The following is a 21718-nucleotide window of genomic DNA, read 5'->3' on the forward strand; positions in this document are numbered from 1 at the left end:
TAGTGAGAGAAAGCAAAAGGTTCCCTGGTGGCCTCTATCAGTGTTTAATTAGCCTCATGAAGCAATAAGTAAAAATGTCAGCAGTGACAGCCCCCCCCCCCCGTGACATGCTGGAAGTTCAGGCGCATGCACGATGAAGTACACTTTCTGTCCGACAGATGGCAGTAGAGATCAACTATGTGTATATTGAGAAGTCAGTCAGACGACAGTCAAAAGCAAACTGTATTTATTTACTGCTAAAGCGCTGAATAAAAATTAAAAAACAAAGTAAAGTCTTGAACATATTTTGTTTTGCCCTGGTTGAATTAAAACATGATTTTAAAAACATTTGTCCATTTGTGGAAAAACAAAACACGACGAGACTATCGAGTCTCCGTTGACAGTGCAAAACATTCTCGTCGAATAAGAAATGAAAGAAAATGATCATCAAAACAGTAAAGTGCATGTTTGGAGAAGAAGCCCTCTTGTTGGAGTTGATACACTTTGTAATGAAAGTCACACATGCACACACTGGACATAAAAAAAAGGTTGTCAGTCCAGTTGAAACACATCCAGTAGTTGACATTAGGGGCTGTTAGAAACATAACTTCAAGGTTTCCTCATAAACACACACCACTGAAATGTTCTCACAAACAGTACAAAAACATGTTTTTCAGTATATATGAGCATTTCAGTGCAATGTGTGAGAGCATTTCAGGTGCGTGTGAGGTCATCTTGACTTCAATGGAAAGCCATAAAAGCTTTTATTCAATCATCGATGTAAATCCAGTTAAAAGTTGTCCCCATTAATCTGTCCGCACTATTAAAAAAAAAAAAAAAAAAATAGCGTGCAACAGTAGAATCAGCAAGTCTTGCTGAAAATGACCCGCCTCTAATACGAGAGCCCGAGCGCACGGATGGGTTAAGATCTCGAATAAATGATTAAACGGCTTTCCATAGAATGGCGTCACTAACGACTCCTCACGCACGCAGTTGTCATGTCATCGCAAACACACTTGCTACACGTTCCATTGGCACACTCGGTGCCGAGTCCACTCGCGTGCGTTCCAGTGAAGTCACGTGGTGCACTGGTGAGGTCACATGGTGTTGTACAGCAGTGCGGGGGCAGCGGCGGCACGCTGCTTCCTCTCACTGGCTTTCCGCGAACGTCGAGAAGAGTAAGCCCTCACCTGTTGCCGCGATGACGTCGAGCCGCAGCCCTCCGCCTCCTCCCGCTCGCTCCTCTCAGGGGAGCGGGAAGGCGAGGGCTCTTCGCCGGATAAACGTGTCTTTTCGGGAAGATTGTTTGTGGCCAGAACTTTCTGCTTCTTCCACGTGTCATCCGAATGAGATGGCGACGTGGGGAAAGCGCAGTGGGAGTGCGCCGCCGCCGCCGCCCGGGCGTGCTGCCTCAGGTCCAGGTCGCTGAGGTCGTTAGGTGACAATTCCAGGCAGTCCAGTTTAGCCAAGGAGGCCGACCTCTTCATGAGCGAAGGCGGGGTTAAGCCCGCCTGGCGGATGCGAGCCTCCAGCTCGACGGCTCGGTGCCATCCGGCTGGCTCGGGGAGACTCTTCCCATCTTGTTTGAGTCGCTGCGCTGCGTCGGGAGGGGGCTCCGCTTCCATGAAGAGAGGTTTCCCCGTGTCCGGCGTTTCCAGACCGCCGCCTTCGTGGAGGAACGCCTGAAGTTCTCTCAAAGTCTGGCGAATCCTCTCTAGCTCCTGGCTGCCACGCGCCAGACGCTTCTGAGCGGCGCAGTCGGAACCGCAACTCCCTCCCACGTGGAGGGAATCCAGGTTCTCGTCAGGGTTAGACTCCTGGATTGTGACCCCGTCCAGAGTCATTTGGAGCTCATTGTCTTTTTGGGTTTGGCCTGAGGTATGTCGAGATGAGTCTACTGTTGGACTATCATATGTCATATGGCTTTGAGGATGTAGAAGAGCACCAAACGTGTGGCTGATAGAAGTGTTTTGGAGGTTGGCTGTTTCTGAGTCGTTCAGTTGCTCACCAGCGGTCTCGCCCTTGGAGCGGCTTAGATGTTCCAATGTTCGGACAGGAGGGTGCTCGCTGCATGGAGAGGGCAGTGGGGAACGCTGCGCCGCCACCATCTCCATTTCCTGCCTCAACTTCTGCTCCAGCTGCTCGGTGGCCCGCCGCACGGAGCCGGCCGGCAGGTCGCACGGCGGCGGCGAGGGGGACGGCGGGCACGGCGGGACTTCGGGCTCCGCCCCTTCCGGAGGATCCCCCCGAACGAGCGGAGGTCCGTGCAAGGGTGGAGAGAATGGCGACGGTGAGGAGGGGGTGGAAGGAGTTAAGGAAGTAGTTGGGTGGCATATGGCTTCGATCTCAGTGACAATATGGCGGACTGATATTCCGTTGTCGTGGTGAGGCTGGTCAAAGCCGTCAGGGCTGAGCTTGTCATCGCTAACCTCGGACTGCGGACAGAGAGAAGGGAACGTGTTTCGTTAGTGTGTTGAAGTAGGCAATCAATTTGTTGTTTCAGGCTACATTTACATGACAACCACCAAGTACGAGCCGACGCCACTTCAAGAAAACAAATTGCATCATTTATCCATTTTGGGACAAGAGAGCAATTTGAATTGGTGTTCAATATCTTACTGAGCTTTGATAAGAAGTGGAGAAAACCTCGGCTGACCATGAAGAAGAACTATACTTTAAAAAACTCCCACTTTAGAAAGGTTGTGCTGTATATATGAGGAAAAAGGTGGCACTGAGAATACATGAGAAATGAAGGGTTGAGGAAAAATGTGTCCTAAACAGCACTGACGTTTAAAAAAAAACAACAACAACAACAACATATGTAGTAAAACGGAGAAAGGAAAAAAAAAAAACGATCATCACCTGACTTGTCCCGTGCTCACTCTCTTCATCTTCCTCAGTCGCTCTGTTGTCATTGGCGTCTAGGGAGGGCGACCCTTGCTCAGAAGGTTGCAACATTTTGTCCTCCTGGGCTAAGCCCAGAAATTTCTCCCTGGCGCTGAAGAAGTCGATGCTGTGCGAGCTGTGGTTGGATGAGCCGTCCGCTTCGCCGCGGTCGTCCGCGTCGTCGGGAAACTCGCTGGGGTTGTTGTTGTCGTCGCTGCGCCCGGTTGAGGAAAGCGGCGTGGGGTCGGGGGCGTCGCTGAGCGGGCTGCATTTCTCACTCTGCGAATCGGATGGCGTCTTTTCCGAGGTGTCTGAGGACATGACGGTGACGGGGGAAAAGTCCTCGGAGCTGCTTTGCTCAGGGAAGTGAAGAAACAGTTCCACCGGTTTGCTCTCCACGCTAGCCAGTGGTGTCGCGTGACCCTTGTGAGCCCGCTGGACTTCAGGAGTTGGGGGGAGGATAAGGAGCGACGGGGCAGGAATGACAGCAGGTACCGTAATGACCGGGTTCTCAGCGCCGGCGACTTTTTCCTCTGGGACGAGCACGGCTGCGTCCGGTCGCGGCGAGGGCGAGTCGTCACACTCCGTTTTGAGCGCCTCCTCAATTGGTGTGTCTCGTGCGTCGTTGCATTGCGTGCGGAGGTTCGAGATTGATTTGGCCGAGTCGTCAGGTTCGGAAACTAGAGCTTGGAGCACGGCCACGCCCAGGAAGTGATGCAAGGCGGGGGAGGAATTATTATTGTTGCTCTGGGAGTCGGAGCGTCCCAGGGAGTGAGATGAGGATTTACACATTTGTTCAGGGCGATCTGATAGGTCACTATCGGAGTGGGAGCGCCATAGTTTATTATGCCGCTGTTTGCTGGGAAAGGAGAAATCAATCATGAATAAAATACTTGTGACTCACTGCACTTTACGTTCAGGAATTTGAATAACAAACCCACCTGGCCAGCAGAATTCCCTGATATTCTTCCAGCTGCTTCATGAAGGAGGGGTTGGGCTTGGTGACGGCTCGTTTCTCCTTCACATACTCAAAGGCGTCGTCCAGCGACCAGCCGTACTCCTTCATCGCGTAAGCGATGACCGTCGACGCCGAGCGGCTCACGCCCATCTTACAGTGAACCAGACACTTGGCACCGGCTTTCCTAGGAGATAAGAAAAAGACGAAAAGTCATTTTTAGCCCAAAGCTGGGAAAGAGGAGCGTGAGCATTTGCGTGAAGGCCTACTTGGCTTTGGTAATGAACTTGTAGGTTTCGTTCCAGTACTCCAGCAGGTTGGTGGCCTCTTCGTCGTACACTCTGATGTTGTGGTACTCAAACATGCCCGGGAAGAAGTTGTCTATCTCTCTCGTCACATTCAAGATGTAACGGACGCTAGACAAGAGATGGGAAGGTCACCTTTCAACGTCATCATGGATTGATGTTTTCTGTTCAATGCTTAGTTAGTGCCACACCACCAGAAAATATCAATAAATGAAATGCAAATGTTGATTTTATTTACGTTGAGAAATACAAAGCAAGGCTAACATGGCATTCGGCTTCTCTTGGTTGAATCTTTTCAGGACACGTATGTGCATTTTCCCCATAATTACGATAACCTAATGCTGTGCGGTGGGCTTTCTATAAAATTTAGTCAAAGAATAAAATAAAAAAAATCACATCTGTAGAATAACTGTTGTTTATACAATTCAGAGCTCATGTGTGGGCACAGACGTCTTACCCGCTGTTTTGTAGCTCCTCCAGGTTGGAAGCGTTCCACTCAGAGCCCTGGAGACGGCACAACTCTTGTCAATATAAAGCCATCCCATGTCGGGTTACAAGCTCATATTTGACACAGTCGGCGGTGACTAACTCTAACCGAGCCAAGACTTATTAAACATTCACTAGAAGATGATATAACGGCGGCCGGAGTCTTGGTAAAACAACAACAAAGAGACTTTGGGGTTCTCACCAGGTAAACGTGTTCAAAGATCTCCGTGGGGCTATCCATTTGCCCGAGGATGACGATCATCTCGTTGTCAATGAACTCCTTAAACTCTCTCAAGTTGCACACCATCTGCATCTCCAGCTCTGTGCGGATCTAGTAAGATCAGGTAAGGTAAGCACAGGGGTCAAAATAAATGATTCCACCTGCCAACACAGAAAATGTCTGATGTCTGGCTTCGTACCTCCTTGCTGGTAACATTCTCCAAATCTTTTTGCATCATGATCTCTCGGAGGCGCATCTTGATGAGTCGCTCTGTGCGCTCCCTTTCTGTGGGCCTGTGCACAAATGAACACACATTTGAGAAAAAAAATAAAAAATGAAATCACAGACAAACTTTGGGGTGCGCGAGAACAAAAAGAACTGTCATGTCATCGTGGTAAGCGCTTCTGTTCACTGAATTATTTGAATGCCAGTGAGATGATTTATTCCACCAAAGAACTACAGCTTTGTCTGATTCTCAGAAACGAGAGTGGGAAGAGAACATCTGAGATGAGACACACTAAAGTTCCCTTGTCGAACACTCCTGTTGACTCCATGCTATTTGGAACGCTGACTTCAAATGGCCTATTTGAAATGCCCCTTCTTTACGTAAATGCTCCCTTGCATTGGGTCAAACGGAGGGCGTGCTGTGAATTCTTAGTCAGTTGGCTTGTTTGTCTTAGTGCTTGACCCCTCCGGAATAATTCCTCAGGCTTGAGAGTGGCTATTCTCCTTTGCCAACAAAGACACTGCATCAAGTCATGACTGAAGCGTTTTATAAGGCACTGGCACGCCCGCAGACAGCCGGAGGGGCAGCTGACCGCAGAAAGCCACGGAAAAAGTCATTTTTCAGATGCATGACAGATGTGTGACAACACCATGGCTGGTAATGAGGATTCAATTCCATTCTGTCATGGTTTACTTCACTTTGAGCAATATGAAAACAGAATAACCGCTGATATCACTTAGTGGTTAAAAAAAAAAAATTAAGAAAAAGACCAAATTATAAGCTTCATTGTCAACAAGCACTAGACTGGGTCACCTTCTGCTACAAAACAAACACAGATTGATGCGTGTGTGTGTGTGTGGCTGTGTAGTGCTCATAAAACATGTGTGGCCGCCTTATTAAATCTACTCCAACACAAACAGAGCCCTTGCCGGGAAAGGGTGACGGGTTTATGTTCCAGGAGAGCAGCATGTACCTGATTATTTATTTGTATATTTTTTTTCATTTTATTGTCAGACACTTTTGCTTTTTCCCAGTCCTCCCACCTTGCGTTCTATTTAAATCTTCCGCTGCCAACGAACGTGCGCTCGCCCGCCCGCCACCTGCTTCTGTGCGTCTGGACTCTACTTTTCCAAATGTAAATCAAGACAGCTAAAGGCTCAGTTATTTTGGACGCTCCAGAATCTCAGTGAGAAACATACGCACGATCCAAATGTGTAACAAGAGGCCCATGACTAGGCAGAAGGGAGAGGGAATTTCCTTGGTATTAGTCGAGCCATAAATCCATCCTGGTCATACGTACGGTTTTCAATACTTCCTTATGGGACTGTTGACAATTCTGTCAGAAAGTCAACATGTTTCAGTGTACATGTGCCACACGTGCCATTTTATTTGATCTTTGTCAGTTCCGATTTTTCCATTGCCCTAAAGTTACAGCAAGCACGTGGATGCTCTTGCTCAGCGTTCGATGGAAAATGAAGCAACTTCATCTGAACATGAGAAGTTGTTGGGCAATGTTTTGAAATGTGATGGTCCTCTCTGGATGTGCTTTTCAATAAACAGACACGTGACGGGCACGTTTCGACTTTCATGTTTTCTAACTGGGGTAAATTTGTTTTTCTGAACACAGAGTTCTATAAATTAAGCACGCAACCAATGGAAGATTATTCTTGATGGTTGGCAAACAAGTGTATGATAATCACGTCAACAATCTACTCACAAATCTGTGAAGAGAACAGGTGAATTGGCACGGTGTGACTCGACATCCTGCATGGCGTTCCACTCGTTGATGCAGAACTGGTTGGAGGAGATCCTGCTCTGATAATAGCTGACCCATGTCAAGAACAGGCTGCCCGGGTAGTAATTGTGGCAACGGGCAATGTCACACGCTTTGTGGAGTGACTGAAGAGCTGACCTGACATGGGCAACAAAAAGAAAAGTTTCACAATCAAGGTCAAGAAAAGACACAATCTGTGGACACAAAACAATATGTTTGGGGTTTTACGTTGTTCGATAAATTAAAAGTAAACAATGTCAAAGCGGTTCCCGTATCTCTTTTCCTAAACATAGCTAATGTAGGCGGTTCCTAAACCGCCTACATGACAATGATAAAAAGCCCTGCTTCCTTCAAACAATTTTCTTACGTTCTGCAAGTAATTATTCTGAGCCCAAACTAAAATGATGCGTACCACATTGCCTGGACTGAGACTGGCTTGAAAACATGAACTCGATTCACAGTTGACACGCTGAAACCTCTGCGGAAGGAAAGAGGGACGGTATGAGAAATAGAGACAAGTCACAGCTATACGGTAGGCGCGAACCAGGACGTACCCATCTCCGTCCAAGTGGATCATCGTGTCACTCCATAGAGGTAGAACCAAGCCCACGGTACAGCAGCTAGCAGGGAGAAGCAGCATGTCAAAAATCACATGAATGAGTTCCACATGTTACAAAGGAAGTCTAACTACTTTTATGTTTTGATTCGGACAAAAAAAATAAAAATATTGGGTTGGTCTGTACTTTTTCATGTACTAACCTGTCAGAGGAATAGAAGTCCATGCCAAGAACGATGGATTCCTCTGTGTCCTGTCTGCCGTTTGTGGAGACCACCACCAAGTAGCGGGTTACCTGATCATAGGAACTCTCCAGACGCACAGCCTGATTGGGGGCAAAAAAAAAAAAATCAGACTCCTTTTTGTATCTGACTACCACAATGGTCATTTTCATGACCAGTTTATTAAACACTGTGGTGTTTGATTTTGTGTGTACATAAATTACAAACATATATGAAAAAATAAAAGAAATATAAATATATTTACAAAGAGCGTCAGTGTGTTACTCACCAGTCGGATTGTGTCCTCCGGCCGTAGCACAGTGAACATAGTCTGAAGATGTTTCTGGAGATCCCCTAGTAAAAAATATAGGCATTTAGTCTCGGTTTGTCTGGACATTCTTGGCAGTGAAATGTTAACATTAGAACCGAGATACTGTTTCATTTCGCCTTAGGCCAGTTTCGGTGACATTGTTGTCATTTTGCTCAATAGAGCAGAGGACTTTCTTTGTTCAAAAACATGGTGCCATTTTTAGAAACCCTTTGTATATATTTAGAGTTTGGCCACATTCTACACAAATGCTATGAATGTTATGTATAGACGTGAGGTTCTGAAAACGGCCGATGAGATGGCGATGCTTCTATGTGTATGTAAATCTTTTTACCTGTGTGCTTGTTCCAGCGCTGGCTGATATGAGGTGCAGAGTTTGGCGTGGGACTATTTCCTCTTGGGAGAAAAAGAGCTGCACCTTTTACCGTGAGGAAGCTTTCGCTGATACTGTAAGGAAGGAGGAAAAAAAAAAAAATACATTTGTATGCCTTAAGCGGGATGACACAAACAGAAAATGTCACCATCTAACAAACAAACTATGTTTTTAGCCATTTTAATACTCGCAGCTAAAATTGGATCTTTTCAAATCTTCAACCACCTGTAAATTGAGCCTGCTCAAAAAAACAACAACAACGAAGATATCGAATTCAAACGGACTGTTGTTTTATGAACTTATGTCATTGAATTTATCTCACAAGTATAAATGGTGCGGTCACAGGATTATGTCATTGTCGCAGTTCTCGATTCAAGCCCGGCTTGGCGGGAGTCACCCCGAAATCAGAACAAAAACAAACCCGAATGGGAACTCAGAACACAATGTTCTCTGCTCCTCAACACAGCTGGATTACACACACTGACTGCATTCACTGTAGCAGCTGTGAGCAAAGAGGGATAGCGGGACTGGGAGGGGACAACGGGTATGAGCGGGAACATAGAGCCTGTTCCCCTCCTCCGCAATGTTTGATAAGTGTTGGCCAGCACACAAATCTCCGGACCAAAAGGTGATCTTCTGTTCCCCCTTTAGAACACTTAATCGCGTTAAGCGTGACTGAGGTCACCGCATTGAGGAGGATACGTTCGAAAAGCAAAGTCAGTGTTTCGGGAGACAAAACATAGTGTGTTGCTATTCTCAGCCGTTGCGGCGTTGAAGTGTGAGGCGCTGGCTTTTTTTTTTTTTTTGTTTCGACACACCGCGTGGTCCACTAACCTTCGAGATTCTGTAGCCAATAACGACTGTGTCAAATGACATTCAAGGGAGCAGCACGCATCCTTAAAGATGGTGACACAGCAGGTGACAACCGTCCAGCATTCATGTGGCACTTGAATAACAACCATGTGACTTGACGTGTATTAGCAATGTGCACACGCAGAGTGACCACAACTCACAGACACCGCTGTCAAGAGTTTATTACCACTAGCCAGATGGGATCTAAAGTCAAAATTATTTTAAGATGTATTGAAGACAAATACCACGTGACACCACGATCATAACAAAAACATTGCGTACTATGTGGGCAGAGAAACAGGGAACAGATAACAGACAAGGCGCTTGCCTCTTTTCTGTACCACCCAGTACCAATCTTGCTCATACTGATTAAAATATCGAAAGAAACAGTCTGTAAAAGAAGACACAACCCGGTGTGGTAAGATTGAAATTGTAAAAAAAATTGAATGAAGTACATTTGTGTTAGAGAATGTTTTTTTTTTTAATCCATTGTTGATCAGGAATGGCTAAAATCCTTTTAACTACAAATACTTTTGACAGAGCTCTTGCCAGGGATTTCATCAGATTTTGTGAGAACCTGATTTTGTGGTTTATGATGGGTACATGAGAAGGAAAAAACGGAACATACTAAGAAAACGAAGATACTTGGCAAACCTGTTCTACTGACCTCTAATAGGGGCGGTTTCATCACCTCTGGGCTTTGAAATGAAGATGAGGAACTGACACTTGGATCATGTTGAAACAGCCATACTCATACAGGCATCAACATGAAAAGTCAAAAGTCTGAGCAGGTACCAATAATTCTTTCTCATGATAATGGCGCTTTTCTTGTTGCTACTTTACACTCACACAACTGAGAGTGCGCAGTTCAAAGGGTTCATGACTTGGTCTATTTCAAACTCATCCTCTTGTGCAAAACAGGATTTTTCGGCTGCCTGGCTTTTTCCTGCGTCACCTAATCTCTTCGCAGCTCCGGCCATTCAATCTTCATTGCTGAGTTTTTGCTGAGACCACGCATGCAATCGCAATGGACAGACAAGAGGGACAAGAAAGAAAAACAAAACGGCAGCCATGAGCAGTACTCATTTCCCACAACCTAGCCACCCTTGAGCCAGCTGTTTCCGCTCACTCCCCCCTTCATCACATCCTCTTTTCCACATTCCCGGCGTCGACTACTTTTTTCAATCTGGTCCCTACGTTCAATCGCACAGCAATGACCTTGTGAAGCTTTGCTAAGGTCGTCGGTAATACAACCTCCGCTGAAAGTCGTCGACGGAATGCTGTGCACGTGCAAAATCGGACTCTTTCAAAACCGATCGGAGAATACACTCTCGGCTTGAGAAGGTTGTGGGGTTGCGTGTTAAGGACGGAAGCTAAAAACAGACCGGTCCTTTAAAAGTGTAAGCTATTGATAGATGGCATTCACTTAGTGTCAGTCACTTACTGTACATAAAATCCTATTGTGGGTTCACGTCGACATGCGGCAGAGGTTCAAACGGGTCGCCCGTATATGCAAATGAGCGTGGCGTCTAATAGTGTCAGTCACTTACTGTACATAAAATCCTATAGTGGCTTCGCGATGACACGCCGACATGCAGCAGAAGTTGAAATGGGTCGCCCGTATATGCAAATGAGTATAGAGTCTAACAGACCTCATATAAAGTCTTCTAACCGCAACACTATTGTCTATGCATGCAAGTGCATAAGCCTCAAGGCCTAAACTGGAATTCCTTATGTAAATGTCGTATGACATGCCATAACTCAGTACTACCTGACATGTTGACATGACACGCATTTGGTTTGATGCAGAATGGTGAGACAATCAGTAGAAGTCATTTAAGGCGGTTAATGGTAGGTGGAAAGAAAAGTAGCAATGGATGACCTACATATTCAATTGGCTTGCTCTCTCTTTGCCCTTTGCTCCGTCTCGCTATCTCAACCTACGATTAGAGGACACAAATCCTATTCCAAGTTACTTCTATGAGGAAAGCTTTCTTGTCTCGCTTGCGAAAAGGTTTGTTCGCTTGGTTTTGGTTGTCTCGAGTGGAGTTTCAGCCATTGAAGAATAAAAGCAGGGCAGCAGTTCATTTGAGACACAATCATCACTATGTAAGGATCACTCTACATGGTCGGCAGATAAGTGACCCCCCCCCCTGCCCGCCCCAACCAGCCTGTGTCCATATTTGTCACTGTGAGATGGGATAAATTTAGGGAAGAGCTCAATGGAGAGCAGGCTCATAAGGTTCAAAGCTGCATGGGGGCCTAGACGAGGCAAACGGATCATAGTTTCTCTGGAAGCACTCCGAATTGTTTTTACAAGCAACGAAAAAAAAAATCAATTTTTCACAATCTCCGCAGTAATTAAATAATCAATAAAAGTTAGGCAATGTCATGCTTTGTGGGAACAGTTTGGGGAAGTTTGTTTCACTTAAAACGGTTTGCTTAACTTAAAATTGTGTTTCCCAAATTCCCCTGTGATTGGAAACAACATTTTGGATTCTGTGCATTTTTGCCTTTTATCGGACATTGCAAGCAATCCACCCACTGAATACACGTCACATTTTGAACGGACTCAAATTGATAAGCAATGGGGAAATAATTGGATTATGACGCAAGGGCACCTTTCATCGCAAGAGTCAAAAGGCTTCACAGAACCACAGTCGATAAAGATTGACAACATTCCCTAGTCTTAACCTCCTAACCAGACAAGGGAAAAACTCAAAAACCCATTTGGTAGTCTGAAACCTTGAGAAGGTATTACAAAAATGTGAGGGGTGTATTCACTTCTGTGGGAAGTTGTATCCCATCAACAGCATGGCATCAACTGTAACTAGAAACACAAACTAGCTGGTGTTTTCACAACACACCTAAGTGTGCCACTCCTTTCTGTTATCTTTTTTTCGGGGGGGGCAGCACGGACTTCACCCATCTGCCCAATGTTAGCACTACTTTATGCCCACTGATATAATTTAATCTTGTGATTACTGAACAAATACATTGTACAGTACTGAACACAAGCATAGCATTACAAACACTAAACATGTTCAGCCGTGGAACATAACTTCTTCACCTCATAGCCTACAAAGCAGTTTTCAGGTAGCATTTATCGAAACAAATATGAATATTAACTAAACTACACCTTTTTTGACGCACTTCCGCCCCCACCCTCACTTAAGGCTTTACTCAATAACCTCAGAGTACATTCATGAGTAAGATGAGTGACAAAACACTGCAATCAAAAGTGGAGCTGCCCTCGACTTCCCCAAACCCGTGACAGAAGGCAATTTCTCACGCAGGGCTCTGCCAACTGCTGACTGAACAAGAATGTTACGAAACACTCAACAAAACACAGACAGGGGAGACAGACGCATGAATTGATTTCCTGGAAAAGTGGATGAAGATAATTTAATCACTCACGAATCAAGTATTCTCAACTCCTGATTTTCTTTCTCTTTTTCATCACAAATTTTGTCTGATGCTGATGAGTTACAGTTGAGCTTTCATTCCATCAGTATGTGTTCATGACTTCTTATTTTGCCTACTTAGGCTCAAACACACAAATTAATACATATCGCAAAGTCACAATCCAAACAATGCATTGATTAAGAATGGTAATCTGAATAGCAAACGTCGATTTTGGGTTTACTAAGAAGGAATACTGTAAACCACAATTTTGTTCTAGGAATTAGCTCCAGGAAGCAAATAATATGGCGGCTGACTTGACTTCCAATGGAGGCTGGTTTGACAGAAGTCACATTGGCCAAGTTGCAAAATGTTTGGTCCATGAATGCACACTGACATGATCAAATCCGGCACACGCATGCAGACCTGCAGGAGCCTGACAATGATCCTGATCTATTGAATCATATGTTTAACAAAGAAAAACCCGTAGGAATGCAGCCCCCCAGGACTGGAGTTTGACACCCATGAATTAGAATATAGTGCATTACACCATTCCTCAATCTCTATTAGCAGGTTATGTAGTACCAAGGTAACGATCCCGCGTGTTTGATCTTGGAAGACGCATTCTCTGTACAGCTTATGTCTCAATAAGGTCAAAAAGCAGTGGTGGTGATGATGACGATGATGATGAGTAAGACCCTGGTACTGCTACATCCCGAGGAAGTACATTCAGCGCATGCAGATTATATTGCAAAACTTTTACAAATGTCACAATTCCAAATATGAAATCTCAAACTATAAATGGTTCCTATACACACTTAAATCACTTGGTTAATTTGTACATAAAGAACAAAGAAGAAACATGTTTCCCCAACTAGATGCACAATAAAACACTTACAGTTGGTTGATTTCATTATTTGACACCACCGCGTCGTCGCTGAAGTACGGCACCATTTTGGCCCCGCAACACGAGCAGAAGCTGACCGCCGACGAGCTCCCAGAGTCGGTCAAAGCACCGAGGGTCATGTCGGCGGGTTAGTGGAGCCCAGGCAGGAGGGAGTGGACGAATGTCAGGTGCTCTCCGGAAGAATCCAAACTTCTACTGCCCACGCGTGTGCTCCGCCATGGCAAAAAGACACGCTCGATTCAAGTTCGAACCACTTTCCTAAACAATAGAGTGGTATTCCGTGGGGCAGGGGGAAAAAAAAGAATGCCAGCTGAAGTAGATGTAAAGTTTGTTTTTCTTCTCGTCTAACTAAAAGGACGCCAAGATTAGCCCGCAAAATTTCCACTGAGTATTGTTAAAGTCTTGATTCGTAAAACAGTTCTGTTTCCTAAACGCGGTGATTTCCTTACTGGGATGTGTCACCACGACCGGTTTGTACAGTACTGGGACTAGTGACAGGGTTCGCTTCATTCCAGTCAGAGGGAGAATCGCGATGCATGTGCTATGGGCGGGCGAAAGGAGGGCAGCCAATGAGAAAGAGGAAGGCGGGACAACGAAATGAGCCAATTAGGACACGGAAAAGGCAGGCCAGCGAAATAGGGGGCCAATCACACTACGAGGTAGGCGGGTCCAGCTGCCGAGCCAATGAGGGCACAGGGGAGGAAGGACAAGCGATGCGAGAGCCGCTTCTGAGTCCATTCGAAGCAGCTGATCACACTGTTTACATGCGCTTCCATGCCTTGGCTGGCTGGACGTGTGTTTATCCAAGTATTTACTGGCTCGAGTGTTCGACTGTCCAGCCACCGCATGCTTTGCTATAAATAATACTCACAGTGCAACGGCATGAGCTTCTAATAGCCAGATGGGACCCTACTGACCTCAAAATGACAAAGGGGTCAAATAAACTAATAGTACATTTATTTGACTTTTAGATATTTATTTTTAATAAATCTACGTACATTTCTGTCTATTGGGTAAACAGTTATATAAACGAGACTATTATGATTTTTTTGTAAATATTACACATACGTTCTTCTAAAAGTATGGTCTAATTGGATGGACTCAAGTCATTATTTTCTTTTTACAATGAGAAGATGAATGGGGAGTTTCAAGAACCTTCAAATAATTCTGTGAGCCTAATGTAATAGAAGCAGATAAATCTGCATGAGTTTTTGATTTGCCTTCAAGATGACTTGTGGCCTGTCCACACCCAAATCTTGTGCTTGTTACATAATGAGCAAGACACATTTGAACTAGACAACTTTTATGGAATGTGATCCAGGTAGAGAAGTACACGCACTCGTCTGGTCAGGTAAGTTTGAGGTGGCAAAAGTATTATATGTAGCAATTCCACACTATGTAACTAATGCCAGTCTGTGGTGTGAAAAGAAAGATGTTTTACCTCATTTTATTACCTCTTAAACCTTTTATATCCTGCTGCCATGACAACATTGAGAGCCATAAGCAAACTGTCAACAATTCGAAAGAATGTAAAACTGCTGCCCACCTCGTCAAATCTGACACCGGTTAACTTCTACAGCGGATTCCTTTCATGGAGTGGAGTTATTTGTACTCTTATGTGTGGAAATATTATGTGTCAGCTGTTATCAACAAGGACAAATACATTTGAGTATTATTTGATTATGTATTTAATAGGCAACCACATTGCATGTAGTGTGAATCAAATATTGCCTTGCGTGCAAGCTTGATCTGTTACCACATTTCCAATAAACCTTTTGGCCAACAATACCCAATTGTGTAATTCAGGCCTCCTCAAAGTAAATGCTGTTATGTCATCGTGCAGCATAAAAAGGATGATTTATCCAATCTGTGCAATATATGGTGAATATGAAAATATCAAAACAATAGAAAACTAAACCAAAGGTGTGGTTTTGGCAGGGGTATTTCACAATGCATGCAACATAACCATCAGTTTGAACCAAACCAAAGTGAAGCCAGAAGTTCTGGGAAATGTATATACTTGAACATCAACCACAACAACTTACGACACATGTGTCATAACATTGTGTCGTGCCCCGCACAGAGCAAAAGTGATTACATCCCAAATGACACAAACACACCAGCACCTGCTCTGCTCTGCTTTGGTCACGCTACACCACGCTTGAAGTCACCTTCCTATGTACCCCCGTTGCATCACAGTCATTTAGCCAGCGTGCTCTCTGGTTAGCTAGCACACAACCCAAACACAGCTGCTTTGATGCTTTAGTCATGAGGTTCGGTTTAGTGCGGTCAAATTAACTGGCCTTTGGTGGGAACCTGGATTGCAGGCCGGTAACATGAGAGGGATGTTTGTTGTTTAGCCGAGCTCTGGAAAAGTTACACAACTGGGATCTGAGCAAAGGAACAGACACATGGAGGTCAAAGATGAGCTGAGGTTTAAGCTCATTCGTGTGATTGAGCTATAAGGGGCCCATGATCGAAGCTTCTGTAAGGACTACTAGCCCACATGGACATGACCTGGGCAATAGTCAGGGGTAATGACTCTTTTTATTACGTTTCTGCTCTTTTGTATTCTTATTGAACTTGCCGGGTGGGTCACTTTTGGCGAATTGTAGAATAGACCTCAATAGAAATTGAGGTTGAGGTAACACATCTTATGATATTGTCCTTAGTTTGTCCTTTTTAGTATTGCAGCGTGTGGAATACACGTTAATTGTCAAATGTGAACTCTTTCATATTTAGAAATAGCTTTGTGTTCATAATTAAACAATCTTATTTATTTTCATCACTGGAGAGTGTTGTCTTTATATATCGACTATAAATATAGACTGTTTGCTTGGCTTAATAAAATGAAGCACTTTCCGCAGTCTTTTTTAATTTCCTGTCTGGGATTAGTGTGGAAAGGACAGCCAATGAAATACAGATTGTAGATAAAACCAATACATTGTGACATTTGGTCCATTCGCATCATGCATGTTAAAAGTTTATTTAAGTTCCGTGAGCCAACCTTCGAGAGTGTCAGCTTAGCTGTCACAGTGATGTTGACAAGCAGAGCAGGTTACTTAAGCCAAAAATATCAAAACTTCTTTTCTATTCTATCAAGTCAAGGTTTTCTGTTCCTTGGATGGCCGGGCAGAAAAAGTTAATTGGACCACGGCTGTTATGTAATACGCATTGGAGGTCACTCAAAAAGGTCCCTGGCTTCAATCGACATGTTAGTGCGTGAAGCAATGCTGAACAAATGGTGAGCCAAATGGTGAAAGCGGACGTTGATGGTGCAGCAGGGAATACGTGGAGCGTTTGTCAGTGTGTATGACTTCAGCAGCTGCAGCAACGCTCATGCGTTACCTAACAGCTAATGAGGAACATACGTCTTTTAGGTACTATTGGGGTGGGTTGGGGGTGCTCAAGGTTCAGAGGAGTGATGTCATCATGTTTTAAAAACATTGTGTGATATAACACACCGGCTTATCTGACATCGGGATCAAATTGAGAACTGTACACACAGCATACCGTTTTTTTTGGGGGGTTTTGTTTCATTATTTTCACTGCAATTCATCACTGTCTCTACAATTTGAGGCTTTTCCTCAATAACTGACAGAATGTTTGACTCAGCAATAATTGACTCATTATTCATTTCACCAAATGTTTCATCTGTTTCTGGTAGATTAAAACTCAGTGGTTATGTTCAGAGGAAAAATAAAAAACATGATTTGTGGAAAGATTTTGGGTTTCGCTTGGATCATTTTGTCACAAGGCAAAAAGAAAAAAAAGTAATTCCTGTATTTTTCCTTAGGGCAGATTCAACAGACACAAGACCATCCGTACTTGTGCTTTAACATTCGGTTTGGAGATTCACAGTTGACTCCTGATCACCGGTGATAGAATGAGTGCAAATAATGAAATGTTAGAGGGGAAACTCAAACAGAGCTTCCGCGTAAGCCAGAGGGTGAAGAAGACGGTATAAAATGGAAATGACGCAGATGGTACAGAAAGCTGTTTGACTTTAAGAATGCTTTATTTGTTACGCTTGTGGGCTCTATGACAAATGCCTTACATTATTTTAACAGTGTAAGCGAGCAGAAGCCTCTTCAAAAGGTTGGGCATTCCAGGAATTGCTCAGTCGAAAAGCTCCAGGGATCGACTTCTATGTAATATTGTTGCAGAGGAACATAAAGTGAAACCTGATTTGCTGTAAGACGGATCAGTTCTAAGCAAGCATCAAACACCTCAGACAGGGCTCCTATTCTTTGAGATCGTAATTCAACGGTAAAAAAAAATTCACACAAACTTTGTAATTGACTTTTTTCTCACCCACTGTCAGCTCATATTCTCTTGAGGCCAGCGACTGCACTGTGTTTAAACCACAGTCCACCAAATTAAGCAAAACAAGATGTCTTAATACACCTCAAAAAGCCACACAGCCGCAACTATGTTGCACAAGAAACAGTGCATCAGGAGTCTGACGACAATGCCAACCAAGATCTGCCGTGTGAACCAGACATTGTGTTCTATTACACCAAAAAAACTGAAAGTCAAAGTTTGTGTTTTCCTTTGGCTTTTCATTTCACTCTGTTGATTTATTTATTATAATATAAAAACATTAGACGGTCTTATTCCTAGAGATCAAATGGAGTTGCGCGTAACATGACACAATGTCAGCAAGAGACCTCAAAGTACCTCATGAGAACAGTGTTCAGTCTGTCTTAAAGTATTAACTGTGTGTGGGTGTGAGTTTAGCTCATAAAAAAAAAAGAAAAGACAAAAAATATAGACCAGTTTCAACAACAATTCAGTTTTCAGGGATGTCCCTGCTTATTTCAGCCTGACGATGCCAAACCACATTTTGGATGCGTTACAAGAGTGTGGCTTCATTGTAAAAGAGGGCAAGTACTTAACTAGCCCTGCCAGCAGAACAGACATCTATGAAATTGATCATTTCTCCATGAGTAAAATACAGTAAAAATAGAGGAACCAAATCAGCATTTTTTGTGTTCTGTGTAATTCTATAATTTATTGTAACCTTGAGTTTCAATATGTAATCACGAATTTACCTATTCAACTGGGTCTTAAGAGTATGTCCAAAGTTTTATGATGAAATGGCACAAAAATTGACATCATATTGGAAAGAAAATGCAGCAGAAACTGCTTGAATATTGATGCGCAAACCCCCCCTAGTGGCCCAACTTGCAAATTGCAGGATTTACAGAAGAACAAATAGATACCAGGGCCATGACGTGTGTGACTGACTAAACAGGATGTGGTCTCTTACCTTCTGGGCTGAGAGCGACAGTCATCCTCACCACTGCCCGACTCCTAGAAGAAAAAAGAAAAAAAAACTCATCACTTCAACAGAGAACACAAGTATCAGGCAGACCATGATGGCTGCTCATATTACAGATGAAGCACACTCTGTGATGCTCGTCACTCCCTGACCTCCCCTGCCCCCAACAAAATGCAATCATCCTCTCCCACCAGCAACCAGTCCACCACAAATACGAACATTTTAATCCCTGTGGTAATCCCTCCCAAAAAACACTCAGGAACTTTCTCTTCAGCATCAATCTGTCTGTCCTGATGCATGCAAATCGACAGTATTTGCATGCTGGAAAGCAGACAAGAACTGGATTTGAACTGGAATTGGTAGGTGATAAATCATGGTAATGGAGGATGACGCAGGTGTAAAACTGGTGCAGTTAGCGTGATCCACTACTCCCAGTCCAATCCCACAGATGTGATGATCTGAGTGGACAGCTGCCAGGCGGAGGGATGTTCTCCGGATCAGCTATCCCACAGCTTCACTTAAAGACAAATGGACCAATAGACAGGCGGACTTCAGTATTTTAGTGACCTAAATGGAAGGGAGTGAAAATTCTAGTCATGATGTTTCAATCCCTTAATAAGCAATAAGGTAAAATGCACAAGATCATCTCTATGGTTACCTCATCTGCATGCACGTGTAGGGAGTGGCATTATAGCCAATGAGAAGAGGGGATTTGGTCGAGCTGCTAGGCAGATTACAGCACACAAGGGTGCGCCGCTCCCTGCTGTGCTGAATGAGAGTAATGCGAGCTGCGATGATGGCTGGGTCGCTCATTTAGAAGATATGTTCAATGGCAAAATTGCGAGAAAAATATAGGTGACAAGTATGGGGAATTGTAGCAGGCTGTTCTGGCCCCTTTTGTTTTGGATGGTGCAAAGACTCATCCAGATGTTTACTCCACGCAAAAGTAATCTTGTGATTTGATTTTGGAACGTGAAGTGTTTTTTTTGTCAAGCCACCTTGACGATTATTCATGAGGCTGCTGTTGCATAGGGTCTATTCAAGTCTGAAGATCCTGAATGTGTTTGAGGTCAGGGCTCTCAAATGCTTCCACTCAAAACGCATCTTGATTTACTAGTAATAGAAACAATTGAATAGAAATGTGCATATTCATATTTTGGTGCAGTATATTCTGTCATGTATCTATTGCTTTCAGCTTCCAACAAGTGTGACTGCATGACACAAAATTCTATCCCACAATCTCCTGAAAAAGCATTCTAGGGGCAAGACTCTAAAATGATGACTATTATTATTGGTCATTAAAGGGGACATAATATGGAAAATGTACTTTTGATTTGCCTTCCCATCCATCAAGTTAGAAATGAAAAATAAAAAGTAAATCTGTGCCAATAGAGTCTGATCCCTCCTTAAAAGAAAAAGGTTGCATCCTAAGGCGCCATCGCAAGTCGGGTATGGCGCTCCGCAGTCTTCTCCACCACTTCGGAAAAGTCAAAAAGTTGTGGCTTATCATTCCAATCCAACCACAGACAGTATAAGTCAGTTCTCATTTATATGTGGTTGCTTAATGTTTCAAATGTATTTCAAGTTTGACAATTTATGGGCAAGTAGTTAGTCATTTACTGAGGCAGCTGGCGTGATTTTTTTTTTTTTCCGCTTTACATTGAGATTGGATTTTCCTGTTGCCTTGCTACACTAGACGACATTGTGGAAACAATATACTATACATGAACAAGAAGAACAAGTCTGGGGGAAACTAACCCCATGAACTTCCTGCCACCCCAGGTAAAATTTCCAGCCCCCTGGATGGTCTGCAAGACCATACCAGCCCATGGATGATTGATAATTCCCAGGTCTTCTGCATTCCACCAAGAGACAAGGCTCTTCACCCTAAACACACAGTCGTTGCGTTCCCAGCCTGAGATCCAACACTGACCAGCATTCGGCTTACACGGCAGTTTTATCTATGGAAGCCACGCCGACACTCGGTTTGTCTGGGCCGCCCCATGTCAATGGCGTAGATAAGAGGACCCTCGAAATAGTATGACATGCCCGTCACACTAACCTGCTTTCGGGGCAGCTCCTTTCTCTTCACTGTCACTCTGCCCAGTCGCCTTAATGGAGGTCAATGTAGCAGAAGGGATGCTGACATGACAAGACTTTTCAAACGACAACCGGATCGTTTAAAAAGTCCCCAGTGTCATTTATCCAAATACAAAATGAATCACGCGTCTTTTTGAATAGACTCAGGAGGAAGTTGACAAACTGCTAATGATAGCGACATTACTATTTGTTCATGTATATTTATTTTTCAAATAGTGGTTGTTTTAATAAACAATAAGAATAGAGGCAGAGAATAACTTTTTGAATTGTCTACTTTTCAGCACATTTGATGCTATATGTGCATAGTCAGCAAGAAAGAAAAAAAAAAGAGCGAAACGAGTGATAGGGACGTTGCTTTCCGCCAGATGTCAAACAGTTGACGGATACTCACTGACACACAGGGGCTGGAGGTAGTGCTCGGTGTCGGTGACCGCTGGACGGTGACCAGCGCCATCCCGCCTACACCTGCTAAGACCTCGGTCACCTAAAAGAATAAAAAGCCGGAACGCCGGACATTTTCATAGGACAAACTACAGTTAGCTCTCGAGGTTGAGTCCGGTCGCTGCTAGTACACCCGGCGTAGTGAAGCTACACGGGTTGTAGAAAGACAACATCCGGCGATGCAGGTTTCATTTTAAAATTAGTTTCGGCTGACTATTGTCATCTTCTTTATGGAGTTCCCGATCGAAATTATTTACTGAATTATTTGGTTGTGTGTTTAAATTAAACATATATCAAACAATTTGTTTATTTTTATGATTATACTTTGTATTCGTGTAGAAGATAATTACTTTTGTTTTGAAAGATAAACCTTCAACCATTTCCTGCCGCTTGATATATACTGTACCTTTTGGGCTCAGCAGC

At 43.9% G+C, this 21718-nt stretch overlaps 1 protein-coding gene across 2 annotated transcripts; it reads right to left on the minus strand.

Moving 5' to 3' along the window:
* Positions 1 to 209: 209 nt before the first annotated feature.
* On the minus strand, positions 210 to 21417 carry ssh2a (slingshot protein phosphatase 2a). Of its 2 annotated transcripts, XM_085916968.1 has the most exons (15): positions 21246 to 21417; positions 18743 to 18786; positions 8271 to 8383; positions 7898 to 7962; positions 7591 to 7712; positions 7386 to 7451; positions 7244 to 7309; positions 6775 to 6969; positions 5031 to 5124; positions 4814 to 4942; positions 4583 to 4629; positions 4090 to 4236; positions 3807 to 4007; positions 2842 to 3724; positions 210 to 2414 (listed from the first exon to the last, which is right to left on the minus strand). In XM_085916968.1, the coding sequence occupies exons 1-15, from the start codon at positions 21306 to 21308 to the stop codon at positions 1077 to 1079; spliced, it is 3573 nt and encodes a 1190-aa protein (XP_085773094.1). In that variant the 5' UTR covers positions 21309 to 21417; the 3' UTR covers positions 210 to 1076. The 2 variants fall into 2 exon arrangements, with proteins under 2 accessions (XP_085773094.1, XP_085773093.1); XM_085916967.1 differs by lacking the exons at positions 18743 to 18786; positions 21246 to 21417 and adding an exon at positions 13462 to 13994.
* Positions 21418 to 21718: the final 301 nt, after the last annotated feature.

This window comes from Syngnathus leptorhynchus, chromosome 7 (genome assembly GCF_054491065.1).
Source record: "Syngnathus leptorhynchus isolate UIUO chromosome 7, UIUO_Slep, whole genome shotgun sequence".
Taxonomy (NCBI): domain Eukaryota; kingdom Metazoa; phylum Chordata; class Actinopteri; order Syngnathiformes; family Syngnathidae; genus Syngnathus; species Syngnathus leptorhynchus.